Source organism: Schistocerca serialis, chromosome 2 (assembly GCF_023864345.2).
Source record: "Schistocerca serialis cubense isolate TAMUIC-IGC-003099 chromosome 2, iqSchSeri2.2, whole genome shotgun sequence".
Taxonomy (NCBI): Eukaryota; Metazoa; Arthropoda; class Insecta; order Orthoptera; family Acrididae; genus Schistocerca; species Schistocerca serialis.
In genome coordinates, this window is record NC_064639.1 from 648,025,467 (window position 1) to 648,050,929 (window position 25,463).

General features: G+C 42.3%; 1 protein-coding gene across 1 annotated transcript in view; it reads right to left on the bottom strand.

Moving 5' to 3' along the window:
• The window catches only part of LOC126455657 (juvenile hormone esterase-like), a 79,654-nt gene that overhangs the window by 44,245 nt on the left and 9,946 nt on the right, over positions 1–25,463 (bottom strand). Inside the window, exon 2 of the mRNA XM_050091424.1 lies at positions 4,612–4,749. Coding sequence (XP_049947381.1) covers positions 4,612–4,749 — 138 coding nt within the window. The remainder of the gene's footprint in view (positions 1–4,611; positions 4,750–25,463) is intronic.

Here is a 25,463-nt window from a genome sequence, read left to right on the forward strand (position 1 = left end):
AAGAAGGGAGCTGAAACGGCAGGTATACAAATATCTTTTGAAAAGTCTGGCCATCTGACCAATGAAAGTAACACCAGGAATTTTAAAAACGTTGTATGGTAACAACAATGAAGTATAAAACTTTAAGTATCTAGGTATAAACATAAGTAAAAAATGAAAAAACCACTGTTAAAACCAGAAGTGAAAAAATGAAAAGAGCATACACGAACGTGAGAAATCGTTACAATGAAAATGTTTTTCTAAATTTGTTAAATGTAACCACTGTAACATAATTGCAAAATCTGAAGTCGTCTATGAGTCGGAAGCACTACTACCATCTAGATGCAAATGGCGTTACGAGATACTAAAAAGAAAATGAACCGTGAATAAAGGTTAGGTCCAATCAAGAACGTAGAGGGCATTTGGGTTTTGACACCAAATATTGAAATGTACACCTTCTGCTCCTGCTAAACTGCTGAGATCAAGAAGTGGCTGTGTTATATTCTTTGAACATCTATGGAGAAGGAAGGACGACAAATTAACAAAGAACACTTACATATGAAACTTCGTGGCAAATTAAACCTTTGTGGTGGGCGAGGAACAGTACTGTGGACGTTTGCCTTTTGCTGGCAAGTAGGCAGCCGACAGAACTAGATGGAGGTAAAGCTGTGATGAAGGGGCATGGGTCGTGCTTGAGTAGCTCACTTGGCAAAGCGTTTGCCTGCGAAAGGCCAGGATCACAGGTTCGATTCCTGACCTGCACACGGGTTTGATCTGCCACCGTTTTAATCAACGAACACCCCGCGGCAGAGTGAAAATTCGTTCTAGAAAGAGACCTTTAGACTGTGGTTTACTCATGTCTCCACAATACCCGTTCTCCAGCAGTGCCAGTCCCGTAAGACATCTACGAAGTTTATAATTTAGGAGTTGATGTACGGGAAGAACTAAAAAGGCTTGAATGGATCGTAAGTCGAACTTGGGTGGTTCAATTGGAACAACTGTCCGCGAATGGTGAAGGTCCATTTTCGATTGCTGGCCTGGCACACAGATTTAAACTGCCACGAAATTTTTTATCAACTCACACTCCCAAGCAGGACAGCAGACAAAAAAGGACAAAAGAAGACTTAGAAGAAATGAAGATTGGACAGGAAAACGTACTCAATAGAGGCATATTCAGACTGCGAGTCAAGAAATGTAAGGGTTTTGGGGAAGATAAAACTAACACAAAAACTGGCAGAGTCAAATGATCGGGAGAGAGTAAGCTAGTTGTGAGAAAATGTAAGATTTTAGGAGGAGGCTGAAAGAAAAGGGAAATAAATAGCTACCTTGATATGGTTCGTAGTTAGCCTGAAGCAAAATAAGGATCTGGTTGATCAAAGTCAAAGAGAGAAATTAGATGAATAAACTTACTGATTTGCAGTTTCCACGGGTGAGTCACCAGTTGATAAAAACATCCAAATAATCATGTCGTCCTTGCATCTTTTCGGATGTTCGTAAATAGAAAGGACGTTATTATTTCTTTCAGCTTGACACTTGTTTGTTTTGTGCAAATCTGCCGTTTTGAAAGTTTTCTGCCTTGAGGGACTGAATCAATAGCAGCATATAATCAGAATTTTTTATAGTTATTAACTCCGTCTATTTTCATAATTGTATACAATATCACATGGCTAAACGACATCACGAGCGGAGTACTCTCCAGTTCAGTATCAGCATTACGGTTGTTGTGTTGGTCGAAGATGTTACATTAACTCTATGTCATAAAAAAAGAGAAATCGTCGAACTGAACAAAGTCTGCTACTACAGGATAAGTACGTTATCTTTGCCTCCTCAGGTTCCGAAAATCTAATCGTTAGTAGCGAACAAAGGAGTTTTCAGTTCGGACACTTCTGAAGGACCCGCGGCCTTGAATGTTCGCGCTGTCACTATTCCGCAGTAACTAGATGATATTCGCTAAATTCGCTAAATCTGCGCGACAGAGGTGAATTAACTTCTCACTACTTTTACCATTACAGACCTCTTCTCAGAAAAGTTATTTAAATCACGTTATGTTAACCGATTCATAAAATTAATAACTAGAGTCTTTTCTTAGGTGGTTCGAGTTCTCAGCCATGTAGCCATCAGCTATCTAGTTAATTATTTTGTTACCTTTCTTATTCATTATATAAATGCTTTGCACTGCATTATTTCATTACTGGTGATTTCGTCACATTTAGTGAACTAGCGTTTCAACCAAACGACTGGACCTACTTACATTGTTGTCTTAATGTGATTTCCAGTGCCATCAGTTGGCCGTAACACGACCATATACCTCGCAAATGATTAAAAGATTGTATCACTGATATATTTGATGTACTCGAACATTTTTTAGAGTAATTTATCACTGTAAATCTGATGTTTTACGTGCCGTGTGGCACATAGTAATCACTAAGTAGTCCGTTTCACCGAGTTGTAGTTAATGAGGTCTAGTTTTTAGGGAAAAGGTTGCTCTTTCATAATGCATACGAACTTCTAATTCCTTGAGGGAGTTTCATATGATTTCAGTTGATTAACGCTAAGAAAGTGAAATCTTTTCTCACTTGCTTAATAGAAACGGTTCTCTGATTAAATCGTTACTTGAATTTTACGTCAGTTAAATAATTTTTTAATGTATATACTTCATGAAACGAAAATAGACTTTATGAGTTTTGTTTCGTAAGAAATGACCTTTTTTCACAAATGATTTTACGCTGATGTGCAGTACATACGATGTGTGATAAAAACGTGTCCACTGATCTAAGCGGAATTTGATTTTAGCCTGGACTGTAAAAACAAAACCGTCGTTGTTACGTTTCTCTGATCTAGTAATCACTACTAAATTCAATATGTCAAGCAGTTGTTTATCACATGCTGTACCAGTGCGGGCATACTGCTTCAAAATTAAGTCACTATTTCCACAGGAAAATCCGAAATTGTATTTAGATGCTCGCGCTGGAAGTTCATAATACAGGGAATCTGCGGGCTGAATCTTTGAATCCGAAATTGTATTTAGATGCTCGCGCTGGAAGTTCATAATACAGAGAATCTGCGGGCTGAATCTTTGAATCCACGGGGCTAGGTTCAAGCTAATCCATCTCACGATCACTTGTTTCAGGCTACATCACAGCATTTGTATTCCTTCAGCCTAGGAGCAAGATTAATGGTAACCAGCAAATTGCCCTCTTATTACCCGTACTGCTTATAGAACTTTCAATTGAAGCTAGATCCAAAATATTGGGAGTGATTGTATGTGTTGTTTCTATGCAGACAGAATCATTTATAGGGTTTACGCTTTTGATTAAGGAATAGTAAGGTATTTCGGTAGCGATTCATGTTATTGATATTTGTGCATTTTAGGGTGCCTTATTGATATATATTTTGATGGCTACATTTTTTCCGTCGCTTTGAAACATTTCATTCTTAGTTACAATATTCAGTCTGAGATACAATATTCAGTCTTAGTCAGATGCAGTAGAAGATATTAGACAGATACGCTTGAAGAAGTTTACATTTTTGTGGCATTATAAACGAAAAACACAACGGTCCACTCATCGGCATTCTACTCAGTGTCACATAACTGACATAGAGAGCAAAGAGAGAGCTTTCCAGTTCGCATATAGATGTATTAGTTTCACGCGCACATTATGGCTGTCGTGTTGCTCAAAGTTTTCAAGTTAATTGTGTGCCAGTAAGACAAGAGATAGTCGAACTTAGAAAATTCTGTTACCCCAGGAACCAGTGCGTCCTTTGAATGGACAAACATTTTAACTGGAATGTGAGTGACATGAGAAAGAGTGTTCCAATACATTAAGACTTCAGCTGATACAAAATGATAGTTTTTTTCGAGTGCGATGCAGATCGACAGAACCACTCGAGTGTGACGCAGGTCTACCTAACCACGGACCTCAGGTATCATCAAAACCGGTACTAGATCCCTGTATCAATGGGACTTTTCCGATGTATTTGCGAAGCAAAGTTCTAAACCTCCAGTGGAACTGAAGTAGCTGTTCAGAAGTAACTGCTACATTCAGAATATAGTCAAGCAGTTAGCTTCCATCTAACAGCACATGATTGATGAAAATTCCATGATAGCAATGCTCCACTACTGGAGGAAGAGGGAAAAGATGGAAAACGGTTGGCGTCCTACTTACGACGCGGTCGCTACAGACGGAGTACAATTTCGAACTGCGGGAAAATGGGGAAGGGAATCGGCCTTGCTTTTACAAGAACATTTTAGCGATGTCCGTAAAAAGCGGAAACCTGAAATCTACATTGCCGAACGGGGATGTAAGCTTTGAAGAAAAGTTCTACGAGTGACATATGGCGTTAGTTGTCTCCACCTGAAACTGAGTTAACATCTTACGAGTACGATCAGAGAATCCGAGACGACATATCAGAATACACCTGCTGGCGACTTATTCTCGGCAATAACGTCCTGATCACTTCCAGTTTCTCTATTCACTATAGTGATTTGGATGCATCTATGTCCCAAATGTACTTTTAATCAATTAGATTCTCTCATTTAAGGGAAAAGAAATTGGTAACATCACACAACGTACAGCTCTGCCTAGCATAGTCTAATTTAGAACATTGGCGTGTGAGAAACACAAGACTTACCTTTGGGGTGTATACATTTACATATAAACAATCTTCATCTCCCGCATACTGCTTCGTGATGAAGTCACGTTGCGGAGCTATGTGACCTTCTTTCATTGCATTAAGAATGCCAGACCATTGCTCTGCTGGTTCTGGAGCCTGAAAAAAAAAGGACAGGCTCAATACCAATGAAAAAAATAGTACAATTGAAAAGCTGATGACTGGGTGACACACAACTCTAAGTTTCGTAGCTCCATTTTGATAAGTATGTCAGGTGAGTAGTTCCTAAACAATTCTCCGTTTGGCAGCTCCGTTTTGCAGTAAAGAGACTAGAGAAAGATACGACTGTTATTAGCACCAACAGCCTCACAACATAACATAGGGCACTCAAAAAGATGAGTTCTTGTGCCCGTATGAAAGAAAAAAATTGCTATGGAATAATGTGCATTAACGGCTGTAAGCAGTTCCAGCGATTGAAATACAGAGGAAATGGACACATAGCAGCGGAAACCGAATAACACAAAAATGTAATTATACACCGAAATACGTACTCCACGAGACACTGAGCAGTGAAGGTCGGCGAGTACTTCGTACCATTTGTGTCTTTTCCTGTTCCACTAAGAAATGCAATAAAGATATATCAATTGAATGTATACTTTTGTATGAGCCTTAATTTTTCTTATTTTACCGTTACTGTCCATGTGCGAGATGAATGTAGGTGACAGTCGGCTTGTTTTGCAGTCTGTCGCAAAGACTGTTTCTCCATTCTTCCTCAACAGCGTTTCGCAAAAAGACTGTCTTTTGAACTCCACAGTTTTCTATCTGAAGTCATGGAGCGGTTTCCTTACGTTCTCGCTCCGAAATACGATAACATGCCTCTGAATGGCTTGGATGCCTTCTTAACCGCCGGGCGCGATGGTCTCGCGGTTCTAGGCGCGCAGTCCGGAACCGTGCGACTGCTACGGTCGCAGATTTGAATCCTACCTCGGGCATGGATGTGTGTGATGTCCTTAGGTTAGTTAGGTTTAAGTAGTTCTAAGTTCTAGGTGACTGATGACCACAGCTGCTAAGTCCCATAGTGCTCAGAGCCATTTGAACCTTCTTATCCCATTCAAGCCCGACTCTGCGAATTATGGTACCAGCAATACGCTAACGCATAACGTATTACCTATAATCCAGGCGCAACTAACAGCTGCGAATACGGTTTTGCTTCGCGGAGGACGGCAGTCATATAGAATGTTTTGAAAGAAATTACCACCATTTGACTGAAAAAAGATCGTTTGTTTTACACTATCACGATTTTGGCTTTATAACCAGTGTCAAGTACATTTTTAAATGATATAATGTATCTGACATGTCTGTAACAATTCACTGCCGGAGAAAAGAAGACCAGAAAGGAGTCAAACTTATTTCAAACAGATATATTTTAAACATAAAAAAACTGTGAATACTATTTTGAATGACCTTTCAACAAGAGATCTTTCTGAACAAATTGGTCTCACATATTCGTGATCAATGTAATGTATAATTATTTTATAAATACTGTCCTTATTTTAAGAGAATGGAATTTAAAAATAGAAGGGAAATACACTAAAAGAGTAGCTCAGAGCGTTTCACTACGACCGCTATCCCACCTCGAAAAGCAGGAAAGTAAACATGAAAGTAAACATGAATACGCTCGTCGCCCCACAGCGAGAGACAAAGTTTTCGGCGCAGGCGTGTACGTGTTAAATCCAATCGCTGGGAGGGGCGATAGATGTGAGAAAATCCCAGACACTCCACACGGCCGTATTCAACAATCTCAAGTAGTAAAGGGTACAATATTCAGTCGCAAATAGTATTTATTAGATATCTTGATTTGGGTCACTGTGTAGCCATCTTCAATGTAGTAAATGTACGTTAAAACATTAAAACCATATATATCCACATGTGGCTACTAGCATCAAATGTTGAACTCAGACGGAAAACTTTGGAACTAAGAAGGCAGTCTTTTTACGAAACACTTTTGAAGAAGTTTGGAGGAACAGCGTTTGCAACAGAGTGTAAATTCAGCATTCCACAGGAACAGCCCAGTTGGGTCTATGTGCGTGTATGTGGGTTTAATGTTTCTACTTACGGGTACTGCATTGAAGACGGCTACACAGTCACCGAAATTTAGGTATGCAGTGAACATTATCTGATACTGAAAGCTCTATTCTTTACTACTTGAAATAAATACAGTTGCTGGGCACAGCTACTTCCCACTGGAATCAAACTTGATTCAATAAACAGTTACACCATCGTTTTGTTCGCTGTCTGCTCCAAAACTCAGCTGTATCTTTCCAGAAATCTCTTAGTAACCCGAGATCGGGCAGTGTCCTTGATTAAAACAGACCTTATGCGCTCATTTCATTTTATGTTGTATCGCATTGTTGCACCCAGCGTTTTAGTGGACGTGATTGAGTCAAGCTCCATACTATCAATTCTGTATTCGAACTTCACGGAAATTTCTCTCCTGCCAAACGATATTAATACACATTTAAACTAATGTCAAGTACTAGACAAGACGGTCATTGATGAATGTTGACCCAGACGCAGACTGACTCTCTTTCTGTATTCTTTTTATGTTATACAGAATGAAATGAATAAGCTATAGAGTTGGAACGCTAGGACTGACAATTCTCGTTATACATTTCAGCTGACAGCGTGTTGGCTGCAAATGGAACCCAGAAATCAATTCACAACTTCCTGTATTATGGTTATTCAACGTTTATTATAGTACAAATTGTTTTCCTGTACGATGCTCACTGAGTAATCAATACATTTTTTCCCCAAGTCATTCCATCTTACTAGCCACAAATAGTATCAAATTTAATATTATAGCAGTAACTTCTTTAAAACAATTGAGGTGAAAATTATACACAGACTGAAACTTGAGTTTCTTCCGGTGGTGTATAAGACGTACAAATAACTTACGGGAATGCAGGCGATATTTCGACTGGTGGACACACTGTAATTCTCGACTCATAAATGCAACAACAGAGTGCGGTGCAATGGAACTTCAAACCTCGATATGCAATGCACAGGCTGAAAGACAATGCACACACACAGTAAACACTAGGACCATCACAGAAAAAATAAACGATCAACGTCAGCGTCATCGGCAATGAGAGCTGACTGTCAACAGGTGAGGTAGCATTGGTCTGTCTTTCTGTTGTATAGTGAGGGAGAGCAGGATACCAAGCAGAATTTTACAAAAAAGAACCATTTCTATCTGCAGGTTCACTGGACAATTTAATCTCAATCGCGCCGTTAATAATACTAATCCAACAGCAGGATGTGGATCTCCATTATCGTGATATCTGATCCGGCGTACAGTGCTCACCCGACGCAAAGTATTGAGTGGAATATTTTCAGTCTTCTGATGAAAAGCTCCTCGTCACAATACACAATCAGTAGCCTTCATTCTTATTGTAAACGTAGATTATATGGCCGCTCGAAGGTCCACAAAGAGGGAGTACCACTTGGGGTCACTATCTGTAACATTAGTGCTCCCACATACTGTGTAGCCAAACACCTCGCTACTCTGTAGAGCACAGTGATAAAGCTGTGTGTGGAGCACATTCACAACTTAGTGGATTTCTTACGTCGATAGAGGGATTACTTTTGAATAGTTGATATTTTAATAAGTTTTGAAGTGGCCTCTGTCTTGACTGGCCTTTCTTTGTCTGATTCCTTACGGTTAATTAATGTTGGTGCTGAATTAACGTATCTGCATCAGCATGTGTTCACTGCCACTTGAGCTTTACTGAATGACCAGTTTTATGAACAGACATATGTAGTTGCCCTGGTGTCGGCTGCATTAAAACCTGCTCGTTTTCTCATAGTTATTTCAGCTATTCGGCCTCACAATTCTCAGCGTTTCTCCCTTGGAAATTACTGGATTTGCGACGCTCGAAATACAGGCGGTTAGATTCCTGTAAGTTGTTAGAATGTACACACATCAAAATAAGTTCTGTATCACCTCGGTTCCAAGAGTTTAGGAACCTGTACGGAAAATTGAAATAAAGAATAACATAAACATCATTTCCACCCTTTTTTATTTGTCATGGATACAACACATTGCATATAGTACTACCATACAGCGAGACCTTCAGAGGGGGTGGTCTAGATTGCTGTATACACCGGTACCTTCTAATACCAAGCAGCACGTCCTCTTGCATAGATGCATGCCTGTATTCATCGTGGCATATTATCCACGAGTTGATCAAAGCACAGGTGGTCCAGATTTACCACTTCTCAACGGCAAATGGGTGTAGACCCCTCAGAGTGGTTGGCGGGCCACGTCGTCAACAAACAGCCCTTTTCAATCTGCCCCAGGCATGTTCGATAGGTTTCATGTTTGGAGAACATGCTGGTCACTCTAGTCGAGCGATGTCGTTACCCTGAAGGAGGTCATTAACAAGATGTTCACGATGGGGACGCGAACTGTGGTCCATGAAGACGAATGCCTCGCCAACATGCTGCCGATATGGTTGCACTATCTGTTGGAGGATGGCATTCACGTATTTTACAGCCGTTACGGCGCCTTCCATTACTACCAGCGGCGAACGTCGGCCCCACATAACGCCACCCCAAAACAGCAGGGAACCTCCACCTTAATGCATCCGCTGGACAGTGTGTCTAAGGTATTCAACCTGACCGGGTTCCTCCAAACACGTCTCCGACGATTGTCTGGTTGAAGGCATATGCGACACTTATCGGTGAAGAGAACGTGATGCCAGTCCTGAGCGGTCCTTTTGGCACGTTGATGGGCCCATCTGTACCGCGCTGCATGGCGTCGTGGCGGCAAAGATGGGCCTCGCCGTGGACGTCGGGAATTAAGTTGCGCATCATGCAGCCAACTGAGCACAGTCTGAGTCGTAACACGACGTGTTGTGGCTGCACAAAGAGCATTATTCAACATGGTAGGTTTGCTGTCAGGGTTGCTCCTAGCCGTGATCCGTAGGTAGGGTCATCCACTGCAGTAGTACACCTTGGGCGGCCTGAGCGAGGCTTGTCATCGACAATTCCTGTCTCTCTTTGTCTCCTCCATGTACGAACAACATCGCTTTGGTTCACTCCGAGACGTCTGGACACTTCCCTTGTTGAAAGCCCTTCCTGGCACAAAGTAACAATGCGGTCGCGATCGAACAGCGGTATTGACCGTCTAGGCATGACTGAACTACAGACAACACGAGCCGTGTACCTCCTTCGTGGTGGAATGACTGGAATTGATCGGCTGTCAGACCCCCTACGTCTAATAGGCGCTGCTCATGCATGGTTGTTTACATCTTTGGGTGGGTTTAGTGACATTTCTGAACAGTCAAAGGGGCTGTGTCTGTGATACAATGTCCACAGTCAACGTCTATCATCGGAGTTCTGGGAAACGGGGTGATGCAAAATGTTTTTTGATGTGTGTATGTAAATTTATTATAGCTTCAATTTTTTTTTATTTAAACAAGAACAGCGTCAATCAAAATGCTGTAGCCGCGTTTTGGCACAGTTTCACTCCCTTCCATCTAGTTTCCTATAGTATACATTAAAGTACCTCATAAGGGAACAGCACAGTTACCGAAATGTATTTTCCAGAACGACGCTGACTAAAATTTTGGTGGGAAACCTCAAGACTTGACAGACATTTGCTACATTACAACGATGATTGTATGCAGAGAGAACGACGATGACTAAAATTTTGGTGGGAAACTTCAAGACTTGACAGACACTTGCTACACTACACCGATGATTGTGTGCAGAGCTTTTCATCGAAATGGTTGTAGACAATTTATTGTAAATAGCATAAATTTGACATTTCATTGAATTCTTACTTTATTTTCTAAATCTAAGATAAATTACTTACCGTCACAGTTATTATAGATATGCTCTTAATGTCGCTTGATGAAGACAATCCTTAACCTGACTATATACTGCTCAGAGCGCTACATCCCTGAGACATTTACTACTATTTTTTTTCTTTTTCTTTTTTTTTCTTTTTTCTTTTTTTTTTTTGAGGTGTCAATCTTGGGACTGGCTTGATGCAACCCTCCACGAATTCCTCTCTAGTGACAACCTCTTCTTGTCAGAGTAGCACTTGCAACCGACGTCCCCAATTACTTGCTGGATGTATTCCAGACTCTGTCGTCCACTACAGTTTTTGCCCTTACAGCTCCCTCTAGTTTCGTAGAAGTCATTCCCCGATGTTTTAACAGCTGTCTGTTAATTCTATCCCTTCTCCTTGTCACTGTTTTCCACATATTCCCTTCCTCTCCGATTCTGCGCAGAACCTCCTCATTCCTTATCAGTCCAACTAATTTTCAACATTAATCTGCTTCGATTCTCTTCTGTTCCGTTTTTCCCACAGTCCATGTTTCGCTGCCATACAATGCTGTGCTCCATACTTACATTCCCAGAAATTACTTTCTCAAATTAAGCCCTATGTTTGATAACTGTAGACTTCTCTTCACCGGGATCGCCCTTTTGGCCAGTGTTAGCCTGCTTTTGATGATCCGTCATTGGTTACTTTGGTGCCTACGTTGCAGAATTCCTGAACTGTATCTACTTCTTGACCAACATTAAATTTCTCGTTGTTTTCATTTCTGCTATTTCTCATTACTTTCGTCTTTCTTAGATTTACTCTCAGTCCATATTTTGTACTCATTAGACTGTTCATTCCATTCAGCAGATCGCGTTATTCTTCTTCACATTCACTGAGGATAGCAATGTCATCACCGAGTCGTATCATTGACATCCTTTCACCTTCAATTTTGTTCCACTCCTGAATCTTTCTTTTATTTCAGTTATGTACTTCTTCGATGTACAGATTGAACAGTGGGGGCGAAACACATCCTTGTCTTACACCTTTTGTAATCGGAGCACTTTGTTGTTGGTCGTCCACTCTTATTATTCCCTCTTGGCTCTAGTACACATTGTATAGTATCCGTCTCTTCCTATAACTTACTCCTATTTTTCTCAGTGTTTCGAACATCTCGCACCATTTCACATTGCCGACGCTTTTTCCAGGTCGACAAATCCTATGAACGAGTCTTGATTTTTTTTAGTCTTCCTGATATTATCACCGCAACGTCAGAATTGCTTCTCTGGTGCCTTTACCTTTCCTAAAGCTAAATTGATAGTCATCTAACACGTCCTCAGTTCTCATTTTCATTCTTCAGTATATTATTCTTGTCAGCAAATTGGATGCATGAGCTGTTAAGCTGATTGTACGATAATTCTCGCGCTTGTCAGTTCTTTCATTCTTCGGATTTGTGTGGATGATATTCTTCTAAAAGTCAGAAGGTATGTCGCCCGACTGATACATTCTGCACACCATAGTGAATACTCGATTTGTTGCCACTCCCCCCAACGATTTTAGAAATTCTGATGGTATGGTATCTACCTCTTCTGCCTTATTTGATCTTAAGTCTTCCAAAGCTCTTTTAAATTCAGTTTCTAGTACTGATCCCCTATTTCTTCTAAATCGATTCCTGCTCTCCTTTTGTTCTACTCTTTCCCTTACATCTGAATTCTAGTTTTCCCATGCCTATTAGACTTTCATCTCCCTTTATGCACCGTATTACCCTTTCAATATCCTCATATATTTCCTCTGTCTCTTCATCTTTAGCTTGTGGTGTTGGTATGTATTCCTGAGCTATCGCTGTTGGTGTTGGTTTGCCGTTCACAGTAAGACACTCTTTTCCCTACTTTCCTATTCGTAACGAATCCTACTCTCCTTATATCATTTTCTGCTGCTGTTGAAGTTACCCTAATCTGAGCAGAGATATTGTCCTTTTTCCGTTTCACTTCAGTGACACCTACTATATCTAGGTTGAATCTTTACCTTTTCCTTCTCAGATTTTCTAGCTTCTCTACCACTATTCCGGCAATTTTTGCCAGTAGAGAGATAATCATGACACTTTTTTTAATTATAGGCCTTATGTCCTGTTGATACACATTACTTGTCTTTAATGCATCGGTTTCCATTGCCTTCTGCATCCTCATGCCGTTGATCATTGCTGATTCTTCCACTTTTAGGTGTAATCTCCCACCCTACGGACAAGAGAGTGCCCTGAACCTCTGCCCGCTCTTCCGCCCTCTTCTACAAGGCGGTTTCGCCGGAAGCTTCCGGCCGCCAATGCTGATTATTAATCAAAATTTAAACGGTCTCGGGTTTTGAACCCAGGACTGAGGACATATTTATTACTTGTCGAAGACTTTCCCCTTTTCTTTTTTCCTTTTGGTTGATCTCATTTTCCTCGTTATTGTTCGTTGCATTTGTTCGGACGGACGACCTATGAAATTTACTCGAGTTAATGGTCGATTCATTCACTCAGTTTTTTATTACAGAGGGCAGATAACTCTGTGACCGAACACGCTGAGCTACCATGTCGGCGCCGCTAGACCACGAGTACTGCCGTAGATTAACATTTCATCTGGTATAGAAGTACTTGGTCATAAACTGCTGTTAAGCTTGGATTGTCTCACAGGAGTTGATGTAGAGCCATAAATAAACACCACACAAGTGATCTACACTGATCAACAAGAACATTATGATCACCGACCTACTATCGATATTAACCCGTCTAGGCGATAGTGCGCCATCTGGCGAGGAATGACTGCTAGTCAACGCATGTACGATGCCTGTAGTATCAGTGAGCGTGCTGTCCGTGTGTGGAATGGGGAAAGCACGCGATTTATCTGAACTTGACCGAGGGTAGATTGTGATGGTCCAGATACTCGACGCGAGCATTTCGGAAACTGCACATCTTGTTTGGGTTTCGAGGAGTGCTGTGGTGGTTGTCTTCAACACGTGGTGCAACCAATGTGGCATTCACTCCCAGACGTCGTAGTGTCGGGCGGCCACTCTTCATTGCAGATATCGGTTGTCGTAGGATGGCCAGACGTTTAAAAGAGGACAGGTGGCGAGTAGTGGCGTAACTAACGTCAGATTTTAGAGCTGGGTAGAGCGCAAGTGTGTCTGAGCACACAGTGCGCCGAACATTCTTAATGATGGGACTCCGCAGCCGACGAACCTCGCATGTGCCAATGTTAACACCACTACATCGGCAACTACGACTGCAATGGGCACGGGGCCATAGGCACTGCACGTTGGTGCAGTGGCAAAGGGTTGGAAGGTCTGAAGAATCGGGATACTTCTGCATCATGCCGATGGGAGGAAGCGAATCCGTCGTCTTCCAGGGGAACAGTTTCTTGACACTTTCACTGCGGGACGGAGAGCAGCTGTCGGCAGCTCCATTATGCTCTGGGGAACATGCGGTGGGCATCTATGGGTCCAGTGGAGCTCGTGCAAGGCGATACTGCAACCAGTATCGTACACTGGTTACCGATCATGTACACCCCTTCATGTCTATCAAGTTTTCCGACGGCAATGGTATTTTTTAACAACATTATGGGCCATGTCGCAAGGCCAGAAGAGTGATGGAATGATTAGAGGTTCACAGTGGTATTGGCACCCCAGCTCACCAGATCTGAACTCTATCGAAGACATGTAGAATGTGGCTGTACGTGACGCTAGAGCTCATCGCCATGTGCCCTGGAATTTGCAGCAATTAGGTGACCTGTGTGTGCATTTGTGGTGCTAACTCTCTACAGCAACCTACCAAGTCGTCATTGCTGTTATCCATGCCAAAGCTGGACGCACCGGCAATTAGGTAGGTGGTCATAATGTTGTAGCTGATCAGTGTATATACATGAACGTAGTTGCTGAACAGACGTTTAGAACAGGACAGGTGGCGAGTTGTGGCGTAACTAACGTCAGATTTTAGTGCTGGGCAGAGTGCAAGTGTGTCTGAGCACACAGTGCGCCACACACTCTTAATGATGGGACTCCGCAGCCGACGAACCTCGCATGTGCCAATGTTAACACCACGGAATTCACATAAAGTTATAAAAAGCTAAAGGCGCGTCTACGGGCCCTGTTGCTCCATTCAGTATCGAGCGGTCGCCGTTTTATCCTCAGCCGATGGCGTCATTAACCCTTTACGTGGGCATGACGGTTATGTCCGCCCACGCTTTGCTAATTCACAGTGGGCTCGACAGATATATCCGTCCACCGCGTTCTGTGGCTAGTAGCTAGTGGGAATGACGAGTTATCGGCCTGCCGTTGACACTGTGGTATTAGCTCAGCTTCCTCCACTAGATAGCAGCTCTCGTGAGGTAACACAGCGTGTTCTAGGATAGTTATAACACTGCACTCGAGCGCGCGTTGACAGTATGCGCCCAGTGAAGCTGCCGCAAAAGCGCGCCATTGTCGTCTGTGTTTACCGCCGCGTTAGTGAGTGATCTTTTGCAATTGCGAAAAGAAGTTGTTTATCAGATTTTAAAAGTGACAATAATTTCAGTGACAGTTCGGAAAGTTTTCACGATATGTATGCTGAGGCTAGTGAAAGTGACTTCGATTCAGAAACATCTGACGACGAGACACTACTGCAGCAGATGGTATCTAGTGCATTTGTGCGTGCTAGTTCAGTTCGTAATCAATATTTGTTCAGTGGTCGTAGTGGTACAGTTGTGCCTCTAAAACAATGTGATGTGATGAGTTGTTTCATGCGTTTTGTGGATGATGCTTTGTGAATAATAATAGCTAAACAGACGAACTTATATGCAGAACAGTTAATAGGTTCTTATCCCAGTTTAGCATCACGCTCCAGTGTTCACAATTGGCAGGATACTACACGTGACGAGGTAAAAACACTTATTGGAATGCTAATACTTCAAGGAATTCTTCGCAAACCAGAACACAAGGTACAAAGAGAGAATCAGTTGGCACACCTTTCTTCAAGAAACTGATGAGTGAAAAGCGGTTTCATCATGAATTGAAATTCGTTCACTTTGCTGACACTTCGTTTGACCAACTAGGCGCTATCAGCAGAAAACTATTCAAAATCACCCCGTTATGGAGCGTCTGCGGCGTAAATTCAGATCGGTATACGTGCCAGAAAGGAACATCACCGTTGACGATCGTTGTTGCTCCGGAAAGGACGGCTTGAATGGAGGCAATATATTCCATCAAAGCGTAGCAGATTTTGTATCAAATTGTACGAACTCTGTCAAAGCAGCTCCGGGTATGTATGGGAGTTTACTGCTTATCCTGTAAAGAACACTAACAATGGTAGTCACTATCCAGGCGAAAACATAACCTCTCCAGTTGTTTTGGAGCTTGCACGCGATATACTCGGGAAAGACCACTGCATTTATCTTGACAACTGGTACAACAGTCCATATTTGGTGGACAAACTAACCATTAATAGCCGGCCGGAGTGGCCGAGCGGTTCTAGGTGCTTCAGTCCGGAACCGCGTGACTTCTAAGGTCGCAGGTTCGAATCCTGCCTCGGGCATGGATGTGTGTGATGTCCTTAGGTTATTAGGGGGATTGATGACCTCAGAAGTTAAGTCCCATAGCGCTCAGAGCCATTTGAACCATTTTTAACCATTAATACCACCGACGTTGTCGGCACGATGAGGCAAGACAGGAAGGGGTTCACTGACTTCATGAAAAAGGAAAAACTGTAGAAAGGGAAGTAAATAACATGGCACATAGGCAAGCAGATGGTAATGAAATAGAAGCACAAAAGAGACGTTGTTATGGTCAGCACCTTCCATGACGATACATTTTTAAATGTAAACTCGAAGAAGGGAATCTTTCAAAAGCTACATGTTGCCGTTGACTACAACAATCATATGTGGGGCGTGAATAGGAGCGAATCTCAGTTACAAAGCTACCAGATGGCCAGAGGCAGGCTGAAAAAGTATTATCAGAAGCGTTTCCGCCACTTGTAGGATATTGAATGTTTCAATGCCTACGTTCTGTACAAGAAGCATGGTGGCGAACAAAGTAGAATGGGCTTCATGATTAGTCTTGGCGAACAGTTGGCCATATCTTCATCACAAAAAGGGACATCAGTAGGACGCCCACCTCGATCACCGAAAGCAACTCGTCTTGCAGCCAGGCATTTTCCAGACATTCTGCCGCCCACAACGACGAAAAGGCCTACAAGGATTTGTGTGGTGTGCACGAGAAAAGGCCTTCGCAAAGAGACTTCATACTGGTGCGCAGAGTGCGAAGTTTCCTTGTTTATAGCACCTTGGTTTAAAATGTTTCACACTGAAAACGACTTGTAATATCGTGAAAATACAGTTTTGTACATCTCTGCCGCTGTGCCAACTGCTGCCCAAACTCTACCGCCACAAGCGGCCCGTCGCTCACCCAGTAGCTCACAGCTCTCCCGGCAGTTTTCAGTTTCTCAAAACTCGGAGATGCAAATTTTCAGTCGTGTAGCAACTCATTTGGCGTCACGAGGCAGAACGGACCCAATTCCAGTTTGATCTCCCCCCACACCCCCCCCTCCCCCCTCCCCTAAGGAAAATACCTGTCACTACTGGGAATCGAGCGCTCGTTCTCCTATAGAAGTCAGACCTTCTGATCACTTACAAATCGTGCAATATTGTATGACTGTACAAAGAGAGTGACGAAAAAGGCTCACCCAAAAGTGGAAATTAGTGAGACGGGCCATAGAATCTGTGGTGTCCGTTCGTAGATGTTGTGCTGACCAGTGGAAGTCAATGACGTCACTGCCACCCACTAGTGAGCTTTGTAGCATTCATGGTGGCCGACAGGCCGTATGGATTGTAATAACAGTTCCATTACTTTTTGATAAACTTTGGGCAAAGCATTTCGTACGTACTTATGGTTACATGCTTTAATTTGCTGTAACTCCATTTTGTAAATTTTCTAAAGTAAAGATACTTCTATACTTCATAAATCACCATTACTGTTAAACTGGTGGTCAGTCATAAAATTTTGCTAACAGAGATAAAAAAGTGGGCGGTAGATGAAGAAAGGTTGGTTACCCCTGGTGTAGACCATTGTTTAGATATCTCCGAAGTCCAGCTCTGCCATCCCTGTACATACACTATGTGATCAAAAGTATCTGGACACCCCAAAAAGATAGGTTTTTCATATTAGGTGCATTGTGTTGCCACCTACTGCCAGGTACTACATATCAGCAACATCCTGACAGAGCAGAATAGTGCGTTCCTTTGAACCCACGGACATCGAACGTATTCAGGTGAGTGCATGTCACTTGTGTCATACCTCTGTACGTGAGATTTCCACACTCCGAAACATCCCTTAGGTCTGCTATTTCCGAAGTGATGGTGAAGTGGAAACGTGAAGAAGGGACACGTACAGCACAAAAGCGTACAGGCCGATCTCGTCTGTTGACTGACAGAGACCGCCGAAAAGTGAAGAGAGTCTATCCAGACCATCACACAGGTATTCCAGACTGCATCAGGATCCACTGCAGTTACTATGACAGTTAGGGGAGGTGACAAAACTTGGATTTCATGGTCGAGCAGCTTCTCATAAGCCACAGATCACGCCTGTTAATGCCAAACGACGCCTCGTTTGGTGTAAGGAGCGTAAACATTAGACGTTTGAAAAGTGGAAAAACGTTGTGTGGAGTGACGAATCACGGAACACAATGTGGCGGTACGATGGTATGGTGTGGGTATGGCGAATTCCCGGTGAACGTCGTCTGCCAGCGTGTGTAGTGCCAACAGCAAAATTCGGAGGTGGTTTTGTTATGGTGTGGTCGTGTTTTTCATGGAAGGAGCTTACACCCCTTTTTGTTTTACGTGGCACTATCACAGCACAGGTCTACATTGATGTTTTAAGCGCCTTCTTGCTTAACGCTATTGAAGAGCAATCCGGGCATGGAGATTCCATCTTTCAACACGATCGAGCACCAATTCATAAAGCACGGCATGTAGCAGAGTGGTTACACGACAGTAACATCCCTGTAATGGACTGCACAGAGTCCTGACCTGAATCTTATAGAACACCTCTGTGATGTTTTGGAACGCTGATTTCGTGACAGGTCTCACCGACCGACATCGATACCTCTCCTCAATGTAGCAATCCGTGAAGAATGGGCTGCCATTCCCCAAGAAACCTTCCAGCACCTGATTGTACGAATGCCTGCGAGAGTTGAAGCTGTCATGAACGCTAAGGGTGGGCCAACACCATATTGAATTCCAGCATTAATGATGGAGGGCGCCATGAACTTGTAAATCATTTTTAGCCAGGTGTCCGGATACTTGATCACATGGTATATGCTCGATCACGGGATTTGTTCTTGACATTAGCGATTCAGTCAGAAGAAACTGCAACATTCATCTGGTGAAAAGTAGATAATTTGCACTTGGGTTACGCTCCCTTACGCATCGTACAGGATATTCACCGGGTTTCACTTTTAATTTTGATCCAGCAGGACAGAAAATAAAAATAATAGAGTGATAAACCACAACTCTTCAAATCTAGGTTGAAAGGTTTCCTTGAAGCACATTATTCTTGGGTACAAGGATGGTGCAGGAAATGGCCAGAAATGAAAGTGACAGAAGTAGGAGTTCCAGATGGCCGAATGTTTAGAAAAAAAGGCATTTAGACGTGAGTCGGGTGAGCGAGGGGGCCGTTTGTTGCGGTACAGTTTGGCAGCGGTTATCGCAGCGGAAGGCATAGAGGACGGCTATCCGAGGGCCAATGCGGTCCAGTCCCTACGAGGAAAATCTTTTTATTTTCAACTCTAATTTTATTTATACTGCAAATAAATCGAAATAATGCTCAACATATTGTGTTTATTAATATTTTCGTATCAGGCATGGAAAGGAAAATATGGGATTGCAAATACCTTTCCAGGAAGGGTTTGTAAGGCGTACGCGAGAACTTCGTGTATCAAATTACTTACTTTTATTATTTCAGAGTTGATTATTTTCACTTTCTGGGTAACATTCACCGTAAAAACAGGGGGAGCAGTAATTTCCTTGCCGGCTGGTGTGGCCGAGCGGTTCTAGGCGCTACAGTCTGGAACCGCGCGACCGCTACGGTCGCAGGTTCGAATCCTGCCTCGGGCATGGATGTGTGTGATGTCGTTAGGTTAGTTAGGTTTAAGTAGTTCTAAGTTCTAGGGGACTGATGACCTTAGAAGTTAAGTCCCATAGTGCTCAGAGCCATTTGAACCATTTTTGAGTAATTTCCTTCCCATCTTCACCGGCAACCAATTGTTCTCAAGTAGCTGCCAAAGATGATACGACTGTCAAAATTAAACTAACGTAATACGCTTCAGTTAGAATCTCTTCTTCGGAAGTTATCCCTCGTGGGCGCTGGAAATTTTTCTAGGTAATTTATTTGCAATCCCTAATTTCCCTTCGCTTTTTCTTTCAATGCCTTCAATTATTAAACAATTAGTAAGTGTATCATTTTGAACATTACTTAGTTTATGTGATGTGTAAGTAACGTAAAAGTAGAAAATAAAGAAAGAGTAACTTGACCCCACGACCTTTGAATCACTTTCTGTAGTGCTATCGGTGCACTAACCGCTGCCTGAAAATTCTGCTAACATAAATGGCTCATACTCTGCGCGGCCAGCCGACTGAAAATATAATTTTTCTAAACGCTTGCCCACCTAGAGCTCCCACTCCTTTCACTTTGATTTCTGCCAAGGCCTGCGTATACCATCAATTTGGAAGAAATGTGTGGTGACTAGTAAGTGCGGTTCCCTTGTTAGCACTTAATAACTTTCCTCTCTAATGTGCTATTCATTCCTACACTCTTTCATTTCCTTTAAATGCTTTCTTAATCTTTTAGCTTCTTTTGTATATTAACTTTTTAATCAACATTTCGTAAACTGTGTACTGACCCGTTGCATCACCAAGTACCTCTGGCTCGCATTGTCCCACGGACCCGATAAATGAGTTAAATAAAATAAAATAAATTAATGTTGGCCGGCCGAAGTGGCCGTGCGGTTAAAGGCGCTGCAGCCTGGAACCGCAAGACCGCTACGGTCGCAGGTTCGAATCCTGCCTCGGGCGTGGATGTTTGTGATGTCCTTAGGTTAGTTAGGTTTTACTAGTTCTAAGTTCTAGGGGACTAATGACCTCAGCAGTTGAGTCCCATAGTGCTCAGAGCCATTTGAACCAAATTAATGTTACAAAAATGGAAAGTGATAGGTAGTCTCAAAGTTGACAGATGAACAGCACAGAAACATTTTACTATAGACGCGTGTTAACTGAGATGTAGAATATCACTTTTTAAACCATATTTAGGAGCGTGGTTCAAACTCAGTTCCCGGGATCCAGATCTTCAGATTTAAAATTGTCATGGTTTCCCTAAATCTGTAACGCCGAAAGCCAGAACGCTTCCTATTATAAGAACATAGCTCAATTATTTTCCCATCTTCATTCAGTGAGAGACTGCGCTCCGTATCAGCCTCGTTTACGAGACGTTCAACAGTAATCTTCCTCAAATTAGAAGGAAAATGAAGCATTGGTGGAGATGCACGTTTTAGAACTTACTATTAGAGGAATAGCGCTGCATCCGTTATCTCATTGACAAATTGTATTATAATATTAATAAGAGCTAATCATTCATTTTTGACGTTAACGACGTTATTAACTTGCGGATGAAGGTACTGTTCGTAGCAGTTATGTCATCATCAAGCTATCAATCTACATTAGAGGATTATGAAGACAGCTAGCAGATAATTCCTATTAGACAGGCATATTAAGATTCTATCAATCTACGTTAGAGGATTATGAAAACAGGTAACAGGTAATGCCTATTAGACAGGCACATTAAGAGAGCTCTGTATGATGAGTGCGTTAACAACTTTACTATACTTGGCTGATACTATTCAGTATACGAGGTGTGGCTAGAAAAAAACCGGACTAGTACTGGTGAAACAATAAAACGAATGCAATAAGGCTGAAAGTCGCGTGGCCTGTCACGTGACTCTCGCTCCGCCTACTGCTCGAGATTCATCTGCCTCCTGCACTCAGCCTGCCCGTGACGTCTGTTTTAAGTAGTTGACGTTTTGTCTGTGCGTCGGAAAATGTTGAGTGTACAGAAAGAACAGCGTGTTAACATCAAATTTTGTTTCAAACTAGGAAAATCTGCAAGTGAAACGTTTGTAATGTTACAACAAGTGTACGGCGATGATTGTTTATCGCGAACACAAGTGTTCGAGTGGCTTAAACGATTTAAAGATGGCCGCGAAGACACCAGTGATGACACTCGCGCTGGCAGACCATTGTCAGCAAAAACTTATGCAAACATTGAAAAAATCGGTAAACTTGTTCGACAAGATCGCCGTTTAACAATCAGAGCAGTGTCTGAGTTGACAGGAGTTGACAAGGAAAGTGTTAGGCAGATTCTTCATGAAAGTGTCAACATGAAGGAAGTGTGTTCAAAAATGGTTCCAAAGTGTCTCACAATTGAACAGAAGGAACGCCGAAGAATGATTTGTTCTGACATCCTGGAAAACACTGAAAGTGATCCCACCTTCTTACAAAATGTTATTACTTGCGATGAATCGTGGTTTTTTACTTACGATCACGAAACTAAACGCCAATCGATGCATTGGAAAACTCCTGGTCCTCCACGACAAAAAAAGCACGAATGTCAAAATCGAAATTCAAGGCAATGATGATTTTTTTTTGACATCAAAGGGATTGTGCACATTGATTGGGTACCAGAGGGACAAACAGTGAATCAGTATTACTACATTAGCGTCCTGGCTACCCTACGTGAGCGAGTACGGAGAAAACGGAACGATTTGTGGAGAAAAAAGTCATGGATCCTTCACCAAGACAATGCCCCAGCTCACAGTGCGTTGTCAGTGAAGACGTTTTTGGCAAATCACAACATTCCCATCTTAGATCATCCACCCTACTCACCTGATTTGGCCCCCTGTGACTTTTTTCTTTTCCCTAAAGTCAAGTCAGCTTTGAAAGGAACTAGATTTGAGACTGTTGAAGCAGTAAAAGAAAAAGCGACGGAAGTAATGTATGGACTTACCGAAAATGATCTGCAGCATTGCCATGAACAGTGGAAAATTCGTATGGAGCGGTGTAGAGACCGAGGAGGAGAGTACATTGAAGGAGATAACATGAAATTGTAAATTATTGTAAATAAATGTTTTTTCCAGCATCAGTCCGGTTTTTTTCTAGCCGCACCTCGTATATAAATTCTTCCCAGTTCAGCCTGTGTTTTTGGTCCGCTGTTGGTTGTGTACTCAATTAATGAATGGTGACTCCAGTTGTTATTATGTTCTGCATTTAAGTATACATCCACCCCATTTCCAGAAACACTTGAAAACGGCAGAATATTATAGCAACTGGAGTGGCTACTCGTTATCATTCAATATTTGTCTCTTAAGCACTAGCAACGAACAGAAAATTTCATTACCGATGGCAACGAGCTGCGATTATACAGACCTGAGCAACCTGCCTACGTCAAAATGCTACTGTTCACTATGTACATTCGTTCCTGATATTTCGTTAACAAATGACATAGGCTCAAATTAGTTCACGCACCCTAGACACATGTCTGCACTGCATATTCGGTCCTCCATACTTTGCATAGGGATCGTGACACTTTGCCGTTCCAGTGTAGGCTAAAGTAGCACCATTCCATGGACAGATAAATTTGTAGCGTTACATAGCGAAAATCATTACTAAGCTGCAGTACCTTCAGAAAATATACAGGAATTAATATGAAAAGTTCATTATTTCTAGAGCTGTGTTACAAAAAAGAATCAATGCGCTCTATTTGTGGCACGTATACACGTCAAGTAAATACCGCAGAACTCCATAACTTTGTACAATTTTTCAGGTTTTTTCAAACGAACTGCCTTAGTATTTCATGCGGAAATTGAGGATTTTACTAGACATAGCAACACAACTGACTTCTCGATTCCGTCTTTTTAAAAAATCTGTCTCTTACAGGAGGGAATGGGGAATTTCCTTTGTGTGACACATTGTTGGGGGCGCAAATTGCCCAGTTAAGTGATACTCCTCATTTTACATAGAAAACTCATCCATAGTGGACTTATTTTATTGTTGTAGTAACTTTATTGGCAACCACACATTATACTTGCTACAAATTGTCAGTTTTAACCCTCAACATTTCAAAATAAATTTTTGGATCTAAAACGTATAAACAAATCAGACTCTTTTTGTAAAGATAGAACCCCCCCCCACCCTGACACACACATAGAAGGGGAACTGAACATGGAAACTCACTGCTTTAGGTAGGCAACAAATACACCTGGTGTGACTATGGAGGACTGGACCACGTCCAGAATTTCCTTGCTTTGTTGTGGCTGACACAGGTACCTCCCCCTGTCCCGTCGGGAGCGCAAAGCATGAGCCCATGGCAAAATTTTCCGCAGTATGTCAGAACTACTTAGAGGCAATTCTCTTGCGTGGCATCAGATATTTCACACCCGCCATTGTTTGTAGTAGCTGGTTCAGATGCAATGATTGGTGGATGGGATAAACAACGCAAGAAAATCTGTTATCTTCAACATTTATGTCATTGATATCATCATACAAGTGACGAACCCCGAAAGGCTGGTTGCTGTGCTTACGTTGAGCGCATGTGATGTCACCTTCAATCAAATAGTTTTCACTGTCAGGCGACTCATTCTCCCGCCTCATTTGCCTCCCCTTTCTTTGGCGGTTGGCTACTCGTTTTGGGCATTTTTCTGGAACGTTTTGTTTTGCTTCGGCGATACACGTAGCCTCCTAGTACTAAATGATGGCACTTCATCTAAATGTCGTAGAATAAAAAGAGACTACTGGAACATGGCTGGGCACCTAACTTCTAATTTTTCATAAAAACGGCCTGTAATCCCAAATGAAAAACCAACTGAAATTGCCAAAAGTGACATTTTGTAGCTGATATTGTTGAGATGAACTACCAGCTTGCCTGATTTCTCAGAACACTGAATATAGTGAAGTTAGATGAGACTATATCAACCACATTAACACACGAAACCTTCAGTCTGAATTTTGTAAACGTGCAGGCACCTGTAGTTCAGGCAGAAACAATGTGGAACTTGTTCCACTTCTTCCAGACACATGTCACAACCTCCCGGATATCCGAAACTTTAGCTCGACAGCCACAGCCGCGTAGGAGCTCTGCATGTCAAAAACATTGAGTTTCACATTGCGTCAAATTAATCGACTTTCTGAGATGCTTCGTTTACTGGGTGGAGTACGGGAAGGGCTGTTGCTAAGACAACGGGTGGCTGAAACATGGGTAGAGGTGGTAGAGTGCAGAGATGTTAACCTCTCTGCCCCTACAGAATGTAGCTACAACTTTTAACACTTCTTTGCCTTCAGAAGGTGCAGTACAAGACAGACAAGGTGAGACGGCCCTTCCTTCCGTTTCTCGGAGCTTCCATGGCGTCGCGCTCGTCGCCTGAATCCATGCACCCTGGTTAACGCGCCACATGCATGAGCAATTAAGTGACGCACTGCGCCACAGATTTAATCAGAAACTTTTATTAGCGGACTTGGAATACTTCTCTGCACTTCCAACTATCTGAAATGAATTTAACTAATCACCAATCTGGCTTTGACCCGCGAGATAGAATTAAACTTTTCACATCAGTGTCAATTACCAAAAGACCTTTCTGTAAATATTACGGGGTAAGGCGACAGGACTGGAACGTTTTTATCGCTTGCAGGTCATACAGTGCCTCCAGGTGCCTCCTGATACCTCCAGTCAATGATCTCCACACAACAAAATAATAATACAATTCAGTGTCCATAAATTATCCCTGGTGAAGAACTGAACCGGTACTTCACATTACCTACAACAACAACTAAACCACAAACGAAACAGAGATTCACTGATTATTTCATGGAGGTAAACGATTGTAGCCAAGAAAAATTGAACTGTCAAAAAAGCCATCATGCGTATCAGATCAGCATCTACTGGACACGATCGCATGATAGACAAAATGGTGACTCTTGTTATTCACCCTGTGCTGCCC